The sequence below is a fragment of the Solanum dulcamara genome, chromosome 7, assembly GCF_947179165.1.
Source record: "Solanum dulcamara chromosome 7, daSolDulc1.2, whole genome shotgun sequence".
NCBI classification, from domain to species: domain Eukaryota; kingdom Viridiplantae; phylum Streptophyta; class Magnoliopsida; order Solanales; family Solanaceae; genus Solanum; species Solanum dulcamara.
The window spans coordinates 1,221,806-1,238,712 of NC_077243.1; the positions used below are offsets into that span (position 1 = coordinate 1,221,806).

At 34.6% G+C, this 16,907-nt stretch overlaps 1 protein-coding gene across 1 annotated transcript; it reads left to right on the forward strand.

Annotated features, from left to right (window-relative positions):
• Positions 1 to 9,760: 9,760 nt before the first annotated feature.
• LOC129896646 (telomere repeat-binding factor 4-like) lies at positions 9,761 to 15,795 on the forward strand. Its single transcript, XM_055972580.1, has 6 exons — positions 9,761 to 10,096; positions 11,697 to 11,896; positions 12,980 to 13,064; positions 14,153 to 14,236; positions 14,941 to 15,217; positions 15,379 to 15,795. The coding sequence occupies exons 1-6, from the start codon at positions 9,947 to 9,949 to the stop codon at positions 15,408 to 15,410; spliced, it is 828 nt and encodes a 275-aa protein (XP_055828555.1). The 5' UTR covers positions 9,761 to 9,946; the 3' UTR covers positions 15,411 to 15,795.
• Positions 15,796 to 16,907: the final 1,112 nt, after the last annotated feature.

The window sequence follows — 16,907 nt, forward strand, 5'->3', positions numbered from 1 at the left end:
GTTTGGATGAGCTTAAAAAAGTAATTTTTATGTATGAAGTGTTATTAGAACTTTGAAGTATTAAAAGTTATTTTTATAAATAAGAAGTTGAGTGTTTGGATAAAAATGCTTATGTTGAAAATAAGTGTTTGAATTTTAGGGTTAAAAGAATAAAAATGATAGTTTGAGAATTTAGTTAAAATATAAGAGATATAAAAGTAATTTCTATGGTCAAACAAAATGGCTTTAAGTACTTAGAAAAAAAAGTTAGAAATTCTAACTTTTCATTTTTGACTGACTTTAAGAACTTTATGGTTTAAAGTTAGCATTAGGCAAACACGTCTAAAAGCTAAAAAGGGGCTTTAAGTTGGTTTTCCAAACGGGCTCTAATTCCACAAATATTATCAGATTCCATTAATCACCAACAATAAGTATCATAAATTTGTTCATCAAAATTAAAGTAGATGATATTTTGAGGTTCTTAACCACTTTATTGGACCACATTTTGAAGTTAAGAAATCTCACAAAAAGTCACCAAAATGATAATTCACTTGTTTTAGTTTTTTCTTTTTCGTTTTAGAAAAAAATAATTATTGTTTTAAGTAATTTTTTTATTCAACCTTCTACGTAGTATATTTAAGATCGTAAATTTAAAGTATATTTTACATACTTTTAATTTAAAATTATACGATTTAAAATTCTTAAATTTCATGTCAAATAAAATAGGATAAATAAAATGAAATAGAGAGATTAGAAATTTATCTTCTTATATGTATGAAGAAAAAATAATTGAAGAAAATTACTCCTGATTTTATTAATTGTTTACCTTTTAATGTGCGCCAATTTTTGTTTTTGAATGTTGTTTCCAAGCTTGGATTAAAGTAATGCAATCAATTTTCTCTGGAAAGAATGCACATCGACAGTGGAGGGGTTAATCTTTCGGTATTTGAAAATTTTAATTCGATAATTACAATTTTTTAAATTTTTAATAGTATATATCATTATTATATCATATTAATTTAGTATGATTCGATATTTTAAAATTTAATTTTAGTAAAATGTGATACGCTCGGTCGGTAGTTATAGTGTGTTTGACTTGAACTTACATATAGTACAAAATTATGATTTCAAACTTTTCAAAAAATATCTCAATTACATCATATTAATATTTACCCATCAACAATGATATACAAGGCACAATTTAGCAAGGTATGAAAATAATAGTGCGTAGGCTGATTTTATTCTTACCTCAAAGGTAGACATGACATTTTTAATAGATCTCCAGGTCAAGAAAAAACAATCCAGAGCAATTCAGAAAAAAAAGCAAAAAAGTGAAAGCATAACAAAGCAAAATACTAATCCATCTGTTTTACTTTGATTATTTGGATTTGACTTGGCATGGAGTTAAAAAAATAAAAAAAAAATTGAATCTTGCGGTCTTAAACTAAAAAATATGTTGAATGTACCAAAGTGTCTTTTAACCTTGTGATTTTAAATATGTCATGTGCAAAGTTGAAATAAAAAAGTTGTCAATAAAAGAAATAGACATTCTTTTTAAGATGGATCAAAAAAATGACAAACAAATTGAGAATGATGGAGTACAAAAATCAAAGTATAAGAAACATCAGATAACAACGAAAATCGAAGAATAAGAACTATAAAAGCAATAACATTGACTATTAGTATGGACATGTAGCAAGACAAAAACACTATTATCCTAATATGTGTCTTCCACAATCTCCTCGCTAAGTCATGTACTCGGTAAACTGACACTACGTCAACTCTTGTTTAGATATCTCTTCAAATATTTTTTCGATCTACCTCTACCTACTCTAAAACTATTTATGGCCAATATCTCACACCTACACACCGCGACATTCGTGTTGTTTACCGCATATTATCCTCCGTCGAAGTCACTCTTACTTTATCTCAAATATTTTCATTCATAATCTCATATCTTATAATAGGCCTACACATCGAACACAATATTTTTATTTTTGCAGTTTTTATCTTCTGAATGTGAAAGTAATTGATTGTCATGCTTCACCCCATACTTCATAGTTGATTTAACCCCAATCCCATAAAATTCATCTTTAAGTTTGGTGGCACCTTCTTATCACATGAGACTCTGAATATGATTGCTTTATCCACCATGCACTAATATGTGAATGACATCCTCATCAATCTCTTATTTTCTTGAATAATTAGACCCAAGATGTTTGAAGCTCCTTATTTTGGGATGACATGAGTATCAAGCCTCACTTTAACGTTATCCCAATGCGTTACTTCACTAAATTTAAACTCAAAATATTTATGTAAGACCCCGAAAGTTGGAGAATTAGAACCAAAGGAGAAATTTTCAAAAATGTTGATTGGATCTAAGTTTACGATTCGTAGAGGTTTCTACGACTCGTATCTACGAGTCGTAGAGGGAGTCTTTGCACTTGTCCAAATACTCTCTCAGGTAAGGTCTTACGACTCAACAAAACGAGTCATAAAGACGACTCGTACACAAACTTCAGAGATCTATATATTTGCAGATTTTGGGATCTGTAAGACGAACGACTTTCACGAGTCGTAATGAAGTTTACGAGTCATAACATGACTCGTAAGAAAAGCTCAATGACCCTATAATTTAAGGTTTTATATACCCTACAGGATGAGTCATGTTTACGACTCATAGTCCAGTTGACGACTCATAAACACAACTCATAGGGAAGAATCAGAGACCTTGAAATTAAGGTCTTCTCAGAAGCATGCACCACTACTCAAGTCGACTCGTAGACTTGAGGACAACTCGTAGGACCCCAGTCGTATATTCAAATTCAAGTTTTTAATGAAGGGAAATTGTTTCTTCTCCCAAATTCGATTTAATAAACCTAAACACAATTATGGCTAAGTTCAACCCTATATCTACCCTATCATTTGAAATTTTCCTCATTCTAAATCATTCTTCTAAAAATCTATAAGGCAAGAAATTTAATTCTTTCAAGGATTCTTCTTCAAGCTCCAAGCTAGGGTTTCAGATTTCACCAAGATTTCTTCTTCAATTTTGAGTAATTTCAATCAAGGTATGTGGGGATTGAACCATGTGTTCCTTTCACCCATGGAGTCCCAAGGTTTTCTTCAATTTTTAATGGTTTATGAACCCTAGTTTTGATGAATTGCATTGGGCTGATTTAGTTTTATTTTAAATTGTTATCAATGCTTATCCTAAACATGTATTTACATGAATTGCATGATTTTAAGTTGAATTATGAATGTCTATGCATAAAGCTATCTCAATTATGATTTTAAGGTTCAAAGATGATTTTCATGAGTTGATTATGAGTTCAATAATTTTCAAGGAAAGTTTTATGATCTAATGTTGAGATTATGATTTAATGATGATGATCAAAGCAGGTTATTATGGTGTGATAAGTACAATTCTCATACAATCACATTTAAATATGGTGATAAGGACAATTCTCACCGAAGTTATAAATTCTTATGAATCACTAAAGTGAATGAGCTACTCCTAATATGTTTTATAAAGATGGATTGATAGGTAATTACTATCATTCCCTATTATGTTATGATCATGTTTTATGAGTTTTCATTGGGATATTGACTAAGCATTGGGAGGACTTCTGGGTGGGGTTCGGTCCAGTAACGCAGTTAGTTACCCAAGGAAATTCTAGTAGCAACCTAAAGTATCAAACTACGTTACCCACGTAGGTTGCCGTCATGGCCTGGCTAGTGGATCCTCATATAGTACAGTTGAGTTGAGTTGAGTACTATGACGGAGTACACCTTGGCAAAGTAGCCTCCCCCTTCTCTATGAGGGTTCCATCAGATTCCATGTTATAGCTCGCATTGTCTTAGATGTCGGTTAAAGGTCTTATCCCACATATGTTGAATTAAATTATGAGTTTTATGATGAAGTTTTATGATATGCATTGACCATGAGTTTTCATATATTTTCAAATGTTTTCAAGCCTTACTCATGTTCATTATGATTGGTCATGCATCTTATGGCATATTGTTCACGTTCCTTTACTTGTTCATCATAATTCACATACTTAGTACCTTCTATGTACTAACACATATTTTGCCTACATTGCCTCATAATGTGGAGGCGGACGTCGACCATCCTCTTCGTGGCTAGAGTTGCTTAGTTTTCTCAAAGAAGTTGGTGAGTCCTCATATCATCGAGGACATGACTTTCTTTTCACATTGTTTCAATGACTTACTTCTATTGTTTCGGGTGAGTTAGGAGCTTATCCTAAGCCCACATCAAAGATTAAACTAGAGGCATATTTAGACGGTATTATGATGTAGTCCATTTGGACATTGGTTGATTGATTCTATCCCTTAGACTCATTTCCTTGAGTTGTTATTTTCGCTTATTTTACTATGTTTCTTTACCTTATATATGCGATGTATGCTAAGATGGCTTGGTTGGGGTCCCTCGCATTCCGATCGCCATGTCACGGCTTGGCTCTAGTTCGAATCGTGATAATTTATATCTTGGTCTTGCTCAATCTGAGCCATTTAGACTCCAGGTCTGTCTTCAAAACTTTAGCTTCGCGTTAGCTCTGCCACTGATCTTGTCAATCAAAACTATGTCATTCCCAAATAACATACACCATGACACCAAATCTTAGATTTGTCGTGTCAATGCATTCATCATCAGTGTGGATTAAATGAGTTAATCCTTGGTATAACCCCATTAAAAAATAAAATTGTTTCAATTTTCATCTCATTGTCCGTTATTCGGACCTCAACTTCATCGTACATATTTTTGATTGCCTTATTGTAAGTCACAGACACACCTATAGCCTCGAAACGTCTCCATATAACCTTATTATGGACTTTATCATAAGTCTTTTCTAGATCGATGAATACCATGCGTAAGTCTTCTTGTTTTCATTATATTGCTACACCAATTCCCTTAACAAATCGAATGACTTCTATAATTGAATACCTCGATATACAAAAATAATCAAGAAAAACAAAAATAATTAATTTCATTAATTAATCACCACATAAAGAATATTTCAATCTCAAAATTACATGGATCATCACTAACATTTTCTTTGGCTTAAGTCATCGACAACCCTTAAAGTTGTCCGCATAATTCACTTAGACATCTTAATTAGGACTTGTACCTATTGAATACCTAAATTGTTCAAAACACGTGCCTATTAAACACAAATCGCTAATGTGGCAAAATAAGTGTACCTCTGTAATGACCTTGAGGGTGATTTTCGTAAATTTGTACAAAACACGCGTGAACAGTAACACGCGTGAACAGTAACTTTTTGGGCAGAAAATGCCCCTTTCTTCCCATTTCAATATTTTTTTCAACATTTGTTTGAGTTCTTGAACTCCTTGAGGTGATTTGAGAAGAGATTTTCGAGGCAAAGTGTTGGGTAAGTGATTTTTGACCTAAAACCTTCCTTTTTCATTAAGTTTTTGACGATTTTAACTCTTAAATTTTAGTTTCAAACCCCAAAAATCCTTGTTTCTTCCCTAATCTGAATTTAAGGAAAATTGTGATTTCCAACTCGTTTTGAGCTCTATTTTTATGGGTTTTTCAACCATGAGTTCCTTATTACCAATAGAATGGGATTGTTCAATAAATTTACAGATTTGACCCTTTTCGAAAATAGTTAATTTTTGGACCATTTTACCCCCGGTTCCGAAACCTATCAATATGGGTGTCATTGGACTCCTTGTGACGTGTATGTTTTATTGTTGATAGTGGATTGTCATTCCGGGCGCTGAATTCGAGATTTGCTTGTCCGGTGGAGGTATTTGAGTGCGGTTTCGGCAATTGAGGTAGGTTTGGCTATCTTTCTTTGAGATTGAGATGGGGTAATTAGTCATTCATATATTATAGACTTTGGAATGGGGTTGTAGTATGAGTTGAGAATGTTATATATATTGTGATGTCCGTGTGGAGGCTTATTTATTAATGTGTTGCCGTGACGGGGTTTATTTGTATTACATAGCCCGTGTGGGGGCCTTATTTGTTATCTTATTTGCTTTGAGAGCATGTGAATTATGATTTGCCTAAGAGAGAGGCTTGAGTATATTATTTGACTTGTGATGCCGCCTGAGAGATTGAGTTGGGTTTTTTGAGCATACTTGGGTATTGAAATATTGTTGAGAAAGGGTGAATATTTAAATGAAAGTGTGTTCTTCCCGTTACTATTTATTGAGGGTGAATATCATGTGTAGGTTAAGTTTTGAGAACTTTGAACCTTATACCACATGTGAGTTGATTATTACTTCCATGCATATGTGTTTTGATGCATTCATCCTCATTCATCATATCATGAAACATGGGAAGTTGAGAAATATGGAAATTCTTTTTGAGAAAGAAAAATGAAACACCTTTAAACCTTTGTATCTTGAGTCCCTGACTGAGGCAGTTTTCCGGCAGGGTAGTGGATGCATTGTGATCCCAACCTTTGTATCTTGAGTCCCTGACCGAGGCAGTTTTCCGGCAGGGTAGTGGATGCATTGTGATCCTAACCTTTGTATCTTGAGTCCCTGACCGAGGCAGTTTTGCGGCAGGGTAGTGGATGCATTGTGATCCCTTGACCACGAGGAGGTGGCAAGGATAATGAGATTGAGGTATATGGTCTGCGAGACCCCCATGGGTCCTGCTTGGTAGCACAGCTCGGCAGGTGTATACGACAGGCTGTGCGACAGTCTTGATTCCACCGTACCACCACATCATTGCATCATCATATTGCATTGCATTGCATTGACATTTGTGCTGCTTGAATTATTTGATTAATTGTGATTATGAGTTGTTATTATACTTTATTCGTGCCACTATATATATAAACTGGCGGCACCGATGCCGAAGTGGGACTTTTCTATATGCAGGTGGAAGCGTTTCTTAGTTTATTTCATAGGTTTGATTAATTCCTTATACTCAGTCAGCTAAAACCTACTGAGTACATGTGAATTGTACTCACCCTACTTCTGTGTCCCTTTTTGATGCAGATACTAGTCGGGGTACCCCACGTGGCAGTTAATATTCTAGCGGATTGTGTAATTCTCAGATTAGTGGTGAGGTCCCAGAATTCGGATCGTCACTAGTCTATCTTTATTTTTCAGTCTTTTGTATCATTCAGAGACTTATGTTGTATCTTCAGATTCGAACCTTGTATTAGATGCTCTTTATACTTATGACACCAGGTTTTGGGATAATTTCTTCATTATTTTTTTTTCTTTTTATTTAAATCGTGGAATCACTTTCCCCTTTGGGAGTCTTGTATGAATTTTATTTTTAGGGTTACACATCAGATTGGGTTTTGAGATGTGTGCCATCATGACCTCAGTTTTTGGGTCGTGACAACCTCACTGCAATTGAGCGCGTAAATAGATTCAATTTTTTTTTATTTTTTAAAGAAGTTTGTACCTATTTTTTGCACACTTGGCATGCATCAACTAAGTAACTAAAATAATAATTTAATTCAACATTCATCTCTTAATTCAAAAAGAAAACAACCTCACCCCACACCCATTGTACTCGTCATCTTTTACTTCATTCCACCATTATAAAGATTTTAACATTCTCTGCTTTAATTTTGTTTTGGTTCTTTTTTTTTATTTTTTTGTAAAAAACAAATTGAACTTGCTAATTGAATTTGCTGGAAGAAAAAATAAATTCGGGCACTGGAGTGGAAAAAGTTGACCAACATTGGTCCATCTCTATTTTCATCACTCCGATCGAGTAAACATCACCATTCATTAAACTAATTAAAAATGATATAAATGAATTCAATATACATTCGATTTCTCTTCCTTGTCGATTTTAAAATAATTTATCGACATTGATTTATTTTCACAAAAATCTCAATAATCATTGGAGTAATAAAGTATAGCTGATTATAAGGGAAGGACAAAAAAGAGCAAAGGGTTAGGTGGATGAATTTGGGCCTGGGTTGGAGATATTTTCTTTTTTGTTCTTTTTGTTAGTTATATGAATCGTTATCGCCGGAGATTAATGGCGAAGAAGAAATGACAAAGTGGTTGGGTGGGGGAGGAGACATTTTATTTTTTTATTCTTTCTGTCAATTAATTATTTGGATTATTAAAAGCTGAAGATATTTTTTATTTTATAGAGAAGGGTCTAAAATACCCTTAAAGTATTGGAATTGATCACAAAATGCCCTTAGGGTTAATCTTTATGACCCTAATATATCCTTTCCACAAATGGACTAATTAATCCACTTTATTTGCATTTTCATTTAATACATGGCGCTATGTGATTTGTTGAAAAATTTAATTAATTAAAACTAATCAACCCAATCCAAACTCGAATCCACCCCTAAAAAAACACCCGACCCAATTATCTAAAACCCAATTAATCTAAATGGGTAAAAACAAAAATATTTTGATCTTGAATCTTTTTGCACTGTCCTTACAGACAATTAAATGAATTTAAAAAAGAGCTAGAATTTGAAAGATCATCTAAAGCAGTTCTGATGGAAGAATCGAAGAAGGATCAAATTGAGCCGTCTTTGGTTGCAAATGATCAGATGCCTACTATTGTTGTTAGTGATCAAACGGAGCTAACAACTATTGCTGATGTTATAGCAGCATCCAGCCAAAGAAAAGCAGAAGCTCACAAAACTATAATTTTTTTGTCCAAGAAAAACGCTGAATTGAGGATGAAGCTCAAAGTCCTAATTGAGGACAATAACAAATTGATAGAACTATATGAGCAAGCAGTAGCAGAAAAGAACAATGGGACTGATAGAGGTCAGAACTGCTCACAAGAAAAGATTGAAGATGACACCCAACATTTTAGATGACATTGTTTCGTTAAGGAAGACAATAACTTTACAGAAAAGCAGTATTACTGCTGATTCATATGAACTACCTAGCTACAAGACTACAGGAATTATAGAGAATAAACTATCAGAACCAGGTGAAGAACATACTTCTAAAGTATTGGGTAAATGCTTTAGATGATCTCGCAAATTCTAGTTTTTTTTTCAAGTCATTTAATTGCATGTATGGACAGTGCAAATACATTCAAAATCAAAATGCTTTTTAGTTTTTTTCCCCATTTATAATTGGGCCGAGTATTTTTTTTAGGGGTTGATTCGAGTTTGAGTTGGGTTGATTAGTTTTAGTTAATTAATTTTTTCAACGAATCACATAGCGCCACATATTAAATAAAAATGCTAATAAAGTGGACTAATTAGTCCGTTTGTGGAAAGGGTATAAGGGTTGTAAAGGTTAACCTCAAGGGCATTTTGTGGCCAAAAGGTAAACGAAGGGTATTTTTATACCAATTTTAATATTTTAAGGATATTTTAGGCCTTTCTCCGTTTATTTTATTAAAATTAAAAATTTATAGTTTACTGTTCGATGAACTCATTTGCCACATGTCATAATGTTATTCGTGATTTTTTTAACACAATGTGTATGAATTACAAGCACAGTCTTTTTTAAGGCTAGTTTACATTTTATGTTCAATAGACACATATTTGTTAATATTAGAGTGTGTAATAGTAATAATTTTAGTTGAAGTGTCTAAATGAATAATGCAAACAGCTTTAAGGGTACGTAGATGACTTTAGCCCATTTCTTTCATTTAGAATTCATCTTAGCCAACATTATCTGACATGATAAAGAATAAAGGAAAAACTCAAATATGCCATCGAACTTTGAGAAAAGACTTATTTATGCTATCCGTTAAAAGTTTAACTCATTTATATTTCTCAAATAAAAATGACATAAATAAGCATGTTATGCTCGTACAAACAAAATTGTCCTCTTGGGCGGGAGGAGCATGATGAGTAGGATATAATCTGTTTCTTGAACAAAATCTCACATTAATAAAATCTCGCTTCAACACTATTTGATTCCCCTTTGTGGTTTTCTGGAATTTTCTTCAATTCTTCTGATACATATAGAGAGAAAGAGAAAAAGACTGAGCGAGAGAGAGAGAGAGATGGGGAATCCGAAGGTGAAGTGGACGTCGGAGGAGGAAGATGCCCTAAAAGCCGGTGTGGCCAAGCACGGTTCCGGAAGGTGGAAGAATATCCTTAGGGATCCTGAATTCGCCCCAGTTTTGATTAATCGCTCTAACATCGACCTCAAGGTTTGTAATTCACACGTTTCCTCGTTTTCTTTTTTTGCGTAGATCATCTTTCTGTGTTAGATAACATGACCCTATATAGAAAGATACGGAGATCGACGAACGATTATGGTTGAAGTTTAGTAGGTAGTCGAGCTTTGTCTATTTTAGTAGTACCTGTTGGTTCGTTTGCTTCAGTTATTGTGTTATTTGTTGTCGCTACATGTTCTCCTCTTAATTGTTTTCACCATGGCATTTTTCGTTACTGTATCTGCTTTAACTACTTGATTTTTGATATGCTGTACCGGATAGCACCCCTATACGGTCACAAGGTAGGGTAAGACTGTGTACACATAACCCTCAGACTCTATTTGTGGTATTATACTGGGTATGCTGTTGTTGTTATCTTCCTTTTTTTTATTTTTTGGTTCTTTCTCTTCTGTTCTGGGGTTACCTACGCTTAATTTATACTTCAAAAGCTGAAAAAGAGGACCTGGATTAATGTGTTTCCCTTGATACTCCATGGGTTCAGCCATTCTTAGCATTGAACCTATTAAAAATTTGAAATTACGGGTTTCAGACCTACTATATATTGTAATGTTAGTGATTTTACACCTAAACTTATACCCCAGTGTCGAAAATACCGTCCAGATTCCAGATGAACCCAATGCTATAACGTTGCGTCTGCCCCTGGTTACAATGTATGTAGTGGCTTCATAGTGATTCTGTCCCAATTATTTTGATATATGCAGTATAGAAGTATTCGCCTGTCATGGGACTGCTTCTAACTGTGTGCTATTTATCCTTCAAAATATTTTGATTTCATTTTTAGTGACCTCGATTTGCCCTTTACACAGAGCCATATAGGGAGAACACATAATGGAGCATAAACTTCTGAATGGGTTCTATGTTATATTCTCTCTTTATTGTTAAAATGATTTATCACATTCCTTTCTTTTGTTTGTCCCAAAATTCAAGCTCAGTTTTCTCTTTATGATATTTTTTTCATTCACTAGTCATTACTTAAATGAGTAGTACTTCATACTTTTCAATCTCAAAAGTCATATAGGGCCAGTTTCAAACCTAATATACTCACACTTTAAGAGGTTACCTTCAATCCTAGTTTTGGGCGCAGTTTTCTCTAAACCAACATATATCTAAACATCCATGTGGGGTGTAAGACTACAAAGTGGGGATAGAGGGAGAATTTTTCAAAACACGGAACTCTTATTTATGTTGGTGCCTTATGTACAAACATCGCCTCTTTCACATTCATATCAAATATTTGCTTGGACGCGGTCTATATATGTAAAAAAGGGTACCAGGACTGTGTTTCCTTACTACAAAAGGGAGCGAGCATTGTTTTCTTCCAATCATTAAAATGCAATACATTTATCTAAATGAGTATTCCAGATTGAAGGAACTCAGTCGGAAAAAGGAGGGACACTAGTTAGAAGATATGCAGCGAAATCTTTGCTCATGGAACTTAGATTATTAATCTTGTTTGGAATTTCAGCTTTTGCCAATTTACAAATGTGTCAGTCTCTCATCCAGAGTAGGATTATTTTAGAATTTTTTCAGACTCAACATGATAGTATCAAACTTTCTTGTTCTCCTTGAACAGGACAAATGGCGAAATATGTGTATTTACACTGCTGCACAAGGCTCTAAAGATAAATCTAGAGTTGCTCGTGCAAGACCAATGGCAATAGATGCACTTGTGCCTTCCACCGCTCGAAGTCTTCCGGCTATTACTTCAGCATTCGAGAATGAAGCCATTGATGATTCTCCCAAAGGCCCACAAGAAGGCTTGAATGCTCCAAAGTATGTGACTCATTTTAGTTTCTTGTATTACTTGTACGCCTAATTACTTTATTGTTGAATTATCAAGGCTAACCAACTGTATGCTTGTATATAAATTAAAAAGTACCTCCAGGGAACAATTTTTTTTAAAATAAGCTTGTTAGTATTGTTTTTCTTCTTCTCGCTAGGTGAAGGGGGAGCAAGGAATAAGTTATAATTTTGAAAGGTGATGTGAAGGAAATTTCTTCTCCACTCTTCACCATCCTCACCTCCCCAAGAAAAGGAGATAAATAATTTAGCAGTTTTCTTAGGGAAAGTATAAAGTTTTTGTTTTTAGTTTTTGCTCATCCAGTGTCCTATTTGGACTGTAAATCCCCTCCCTATCACCCTTTGGGTGATGGGTTTTTGTGATATATGAAATAGTTACCTTCATTAAAAAAAAGCAGAGAAAGGAAGTTAATTAAAAGGAAAGAGGAAAAAGCTAAAAATGTATTTGTTCTTGTATGACAGTACTGGTTGATCTTTCACCATCTAGAAGTTAAATCTATTTAGTAGGATCTTTTGCAAATCTGTTGTACATCTGCTATTTGCATTAGTTTCTTGTATTTGAAGAAGTGGATGTCTGGATCTTTTCTTTTGGGATATATCCTTGGTTTGATGAAGTTTATTCCATTTAGATGTGTTTACAACATAATTATTCTTCTTTTTTTCTTCCCCTGAATTCTTTACTATGTAAGGTCAAAATTGGAATGGTGTAAGTCGAAGTGGGGAGAAGCAAATATCTAGTACTAAAATAAATACGAGATTATCTACATGCTCCATATTGAGGCCGAGAAGGTATATTGCATGTTTTGGCCTGGGGAAGAATTGCTATAGTTAATCTTTGTACTGGACATTTGGACTTCCTAATGAGAGCATGTGGATCTGCATGCACTTTGAACTTAAAAATGCTTTGGATAGAAATTTTTCTCATCCTGCTTGTATGATTAGTTTTGTAAGTAGTCCATTCACTGGTCCATCCTTAGGCCAGTTGTCGAAATTCAAACTAATTTATGCAAGTTTGCTGGCTTTCATTATATATTGATATCTCTGCCATGCTTCCAGGTATAATGATATGATCTTTGAAGCTATGTCATCCATGAAGGGTTCAAATGGATCTGATCTTGGTGCCATTGTGGGATTTATTGAGGTGAGCTCGATCAGCTTATCGTTATTGCATTAAAACTTCCTTGGGAAAGTCGTGCTTTATATGACTTCATGTTGACATGCTTGGTTTTGTTTCTTCTGCTTTTCAGTTGACATCATAATGATTTCAGACTTTAAGAGGTCATTTAATTAGTCAATGCATGTTGGAATTATGTATCAAATGCTTTAATTTCATAAACATCAATCTTTTTTCCATCTAGACTTTCTGAGATTTCTTGAGCCATATATAGAGGCAATTTACTTTAGCAAAGAATACCTTATAAAAAATTTGCAAAGAATGCTTGTGCTTAATTTTCCTATGAATCCTGGTTCTTGGTTTTTTCCCTCTGTTTGCCTTCAAAAGTCCTATAACAGTTCATGTAAATTTTCCACCATGTTCAATTTCTATTGCGGGTTTGTGCTAGGCCCTTGAGGTTCTTATTATCTTTCTAAAAACATTGAAATATGCAACCAGATGGCTTTTTCTCTTTTTCAGCTTCTTTTCTTTTTTCAGTTAAATATGATTTTATGAAAAAAAATACATTTATGTCAACTTGTCTTTCTGACATTAATCTGTCAGCTTATGCTTCTGTGCAATACAAGTCCCTAAGGTGATGGTCTAGTGGTTGGGGCATGAGAGTAATTACAATTACGACATTTGGTGTGAGCCCACTTGCTTCTTGGTTAGCAAGTGTACCTTGGCAACTTTGCTTGTGGGGCTGGACAGATGCCCAGACACCACTGATAACGGTAAAAGACGGCTTTGAACTGCACATGTTGTTCTCTTATCTTTTTCCTTATCGGAAGAAAAAGAAGATTTCTGCGTATAACAAACACACATTTGATGTCCTTTTATAAGTTTAATTAACACTTAATAACTCAAATAGAGGAAGTAATGTCCTTTTGTTTAGATTTTTTATCTGTTGATATGTCAAACTCTTGCATGCGATCCTTTGTCTTTTGCTTACAAAGGAAAACAAAAAAGAGAAGTGCTGTATGATCTTCTGGTAACTTTTAGTGACTATTCCATTTTGATTACCATTGCATTTAAACTTTAAAAAGGAAGTCGACTCTATTCTATTCTTATTGCAGCAACGACATGAAGTACCACCAAACTTTAGAAGGTTCTTGAGTTCCAAGTTGAGAAGACTTGTTTTGCAAGGAAAACTTGAAAAGGTAAATACTTTCTGAATTCCTTAAAGTAAGCTTCTGGGAGTATTTTCTTGAGTGCAACATTAATGATCTCTTCATTATTTACTGCCTATCTCATGTTGATGGATGATTTTACTTGTTTTACCATGCAATTTGAGGAATTTGGACAAATGTGGTTCAATTGATGCATCTAATGCTCCATTAGGATGATTGCATCTTGAAATTGCTTTCAGTGTTATGTTATTTGGGGATAATCTTCACCAATATTCATCAGCGTATAAATGATGATGCATTTAAGTAGTCACTGCACATAGCTTAAAGTCAGCAGCCATTGATTTATTAAGGCCTGATACTGCAGCCTTCTGAAAAAATGAAGGGTGAAACAGGTTATTTCTAAGTTCTGACTTGCAAAGTAGTTGCAGAGCCTTCGATTAGAATTCTGTTCATTGCTTTTCATGGGCAGATAACATCTTATGTCCAGTTCTTTGTGACAGAAAACAAAGATTGAGGGAAGCATAATCTCTTGGCACTTGAAGACAAGGACACCCTGTTAATCTTTTATCTGCGATAAGCATTACTTTAGCTCCAGCAGCTAGAATTTTTGGCAACCCCCCAATCCTTGCACCCTGAAAAATATAGTCTTCACACTTTCGAAACCCGGAAAATCTTGCTTTGGAACACTTCTTGACATTAAGCTTTAGCATTCCTCTATATTTGATGAAATGCAGGTCCAGAACTGCTATAAGATGAAAGTTGCAACATTAGAAACCAAAGTACCTACTCCAAAACAAAATGATGTCCGGTCATGGCCAGTTCCAAATTCGGCTGTAAAATTCTCCTGTGGAACAGCAGAAGAAGCTGCTAGGATTGCTGCTGACAAGATTGCTGATGCAGAAGATAAACGTTGCTTGGAAGTTGAAGCAGTCAAAGATGCAGAAATGAAGTCAAAAATGGCTGAGGAAGCAGAGTCAATGTTACTTCTTGTCAAAGAGATCTATGAACAATGTAAGCATTCTGGTCGCTAACTAACGTGCTAAAATTATGTACGGATGATTTAGGTTTTTGATGGTTCAGTGTTTAAATGCAGTCATTCCCCAATCCTTGGGTTGGATTTGCTAATTGAGCAGATGTTTCTTTTCTTCTTGCCTTCGTGGTGTTGTTTCCAGGTTCACGAGGTGAAATTGTTCTCTTGGCCTGATCACTATGTGCAATGGTTTGTATATACTGCTCGTTGAGATGCTGAAATGCTTTTCATTGTCTGATAGCATTGGGTTCCAAACTTAAGGGTGCCAACCAATTTAATTTCCTTTAGAAGTATACTTGAGAAAAATGGAGCTTCAGAGACGACGATCGTTAATATCTTGTGTATCCTACCCATTTAAGCTCTTTAGTACAGGCTATAGGTATGCTCTTACATTGAAATTTCACTAAATTCTTTTCATACATTTGCTATTGAACTTTTCGCTTATGTTTTAGCGAGAGGAAGCTGTATGGATGATAAATTTTTTGTTACTAGACATAATCAGTCAGCTCTGTGGAGATTGTTTTGCAATAACTTGGCATACTAGTTAAATTCTTTCTATTGTTTTTTTGCCTTTTGTGCATCCCTGAAGAAATCCATACTCGACTATTTCCTGAAACCAAGTTTCCCTGGGCTTTCTTGTGTTGAAGCCAACGTGCTTTGGGTTTTACTTTCTAGGCGCTAAACAATTCACCAAATGACTAACCAGGAAAAGAACTTCGTGCACTGGGTAAAGTGCTCTGCATATAGTTAGAAGTGTTCCTCAACAAAGTGAATTAACTTCACTCCTGTTATGTCTTTTTTTCGACCTGCCATGAAATGCTTTTCCTTGAACCGAGGTCTATCGAAAACATCTCTACCTCCCAAGGTAGGGGTAAGGTCTGTGTACACTCTACCCTCCCCATTCTCCATATGTGGGACTACACATGATATGTTGTTGCTGTTACGTTGAAATGTGAAACTGATAAAATTGTATCCCCTGTTGAACACAATGAGCTACAAAATAGAAATGAAAAGCTCTTCAAATTTGCATGTCGTATTCATTTTGCTTAGTATATAGTAATTCTTAAGATGCTAAAAAATCCTTAAAAGTCCTCTGCTTCTCCTGCGTAAATCACCTATACGTTTCGTGCCAAAGGAAAATTGCTTTCAGTCCTGCAACTACTAAAAGAAAAAAAAAAGATTCGCCCAGCGAAAAGATACAACAACATATTAGGCAGATCTTATCCCTATTTTTGTGAGGCTTATGTGAGAAGTTAATTGCCCAAAGGGAATTAGTTCTAAAAGTACCATCCAATGGTAATGAAGTTTCATCAATGGACTTCAAACGAATATTTAAGGTGTGTTTTGGTGGAGGAAAACATTCAATTTTGCATGTTCCCTTAGTCAAAATTAGAAAAAAACATGTTTTCCAGAAAAATAAATTCCTTAAAAATGAGAAAAATAAATTCCCCATTTTGAAAATAAGGAAAAAAGTCCACAAATGACAGTCCACATGTTGGGGTGTGGTACACCCCAACATCCAGTAACTCCCACCCCCACCCACCTTCCATAGTACTCCCTCCGTCCCATATTAGATAGGCATTTTATTAAAAATGTTTGTCAAATTAAAAATCTCAGCCAAACAAGTCTCCCCCTTTTCACACAAACTAAACCCAATTAAGATCCAAAATA

Coding starts and splice junctions, on each gene's coding strand:
- LOC129896646 (XM_055972580.1), top strand. CDS start 9,947: ATGGGGAATCCGAAGGTGAAGTGGACGTCGGAGGAGGAAGATGCCCTA. Junction 10,097..11,696: donor GCTCTAACATCGACCTCAAG/GTTTGTAATTCA, acceptor CTCCTTGAACAG/GACAAATGGCGAAATATGTG. Junction 14,237..14,940: donor TGCAAGGAAAACTTGAAAAG/GTAAATACTTTC, acceptor GATGAAATGCAG/GTCCAGAACTGCTATAAGAT.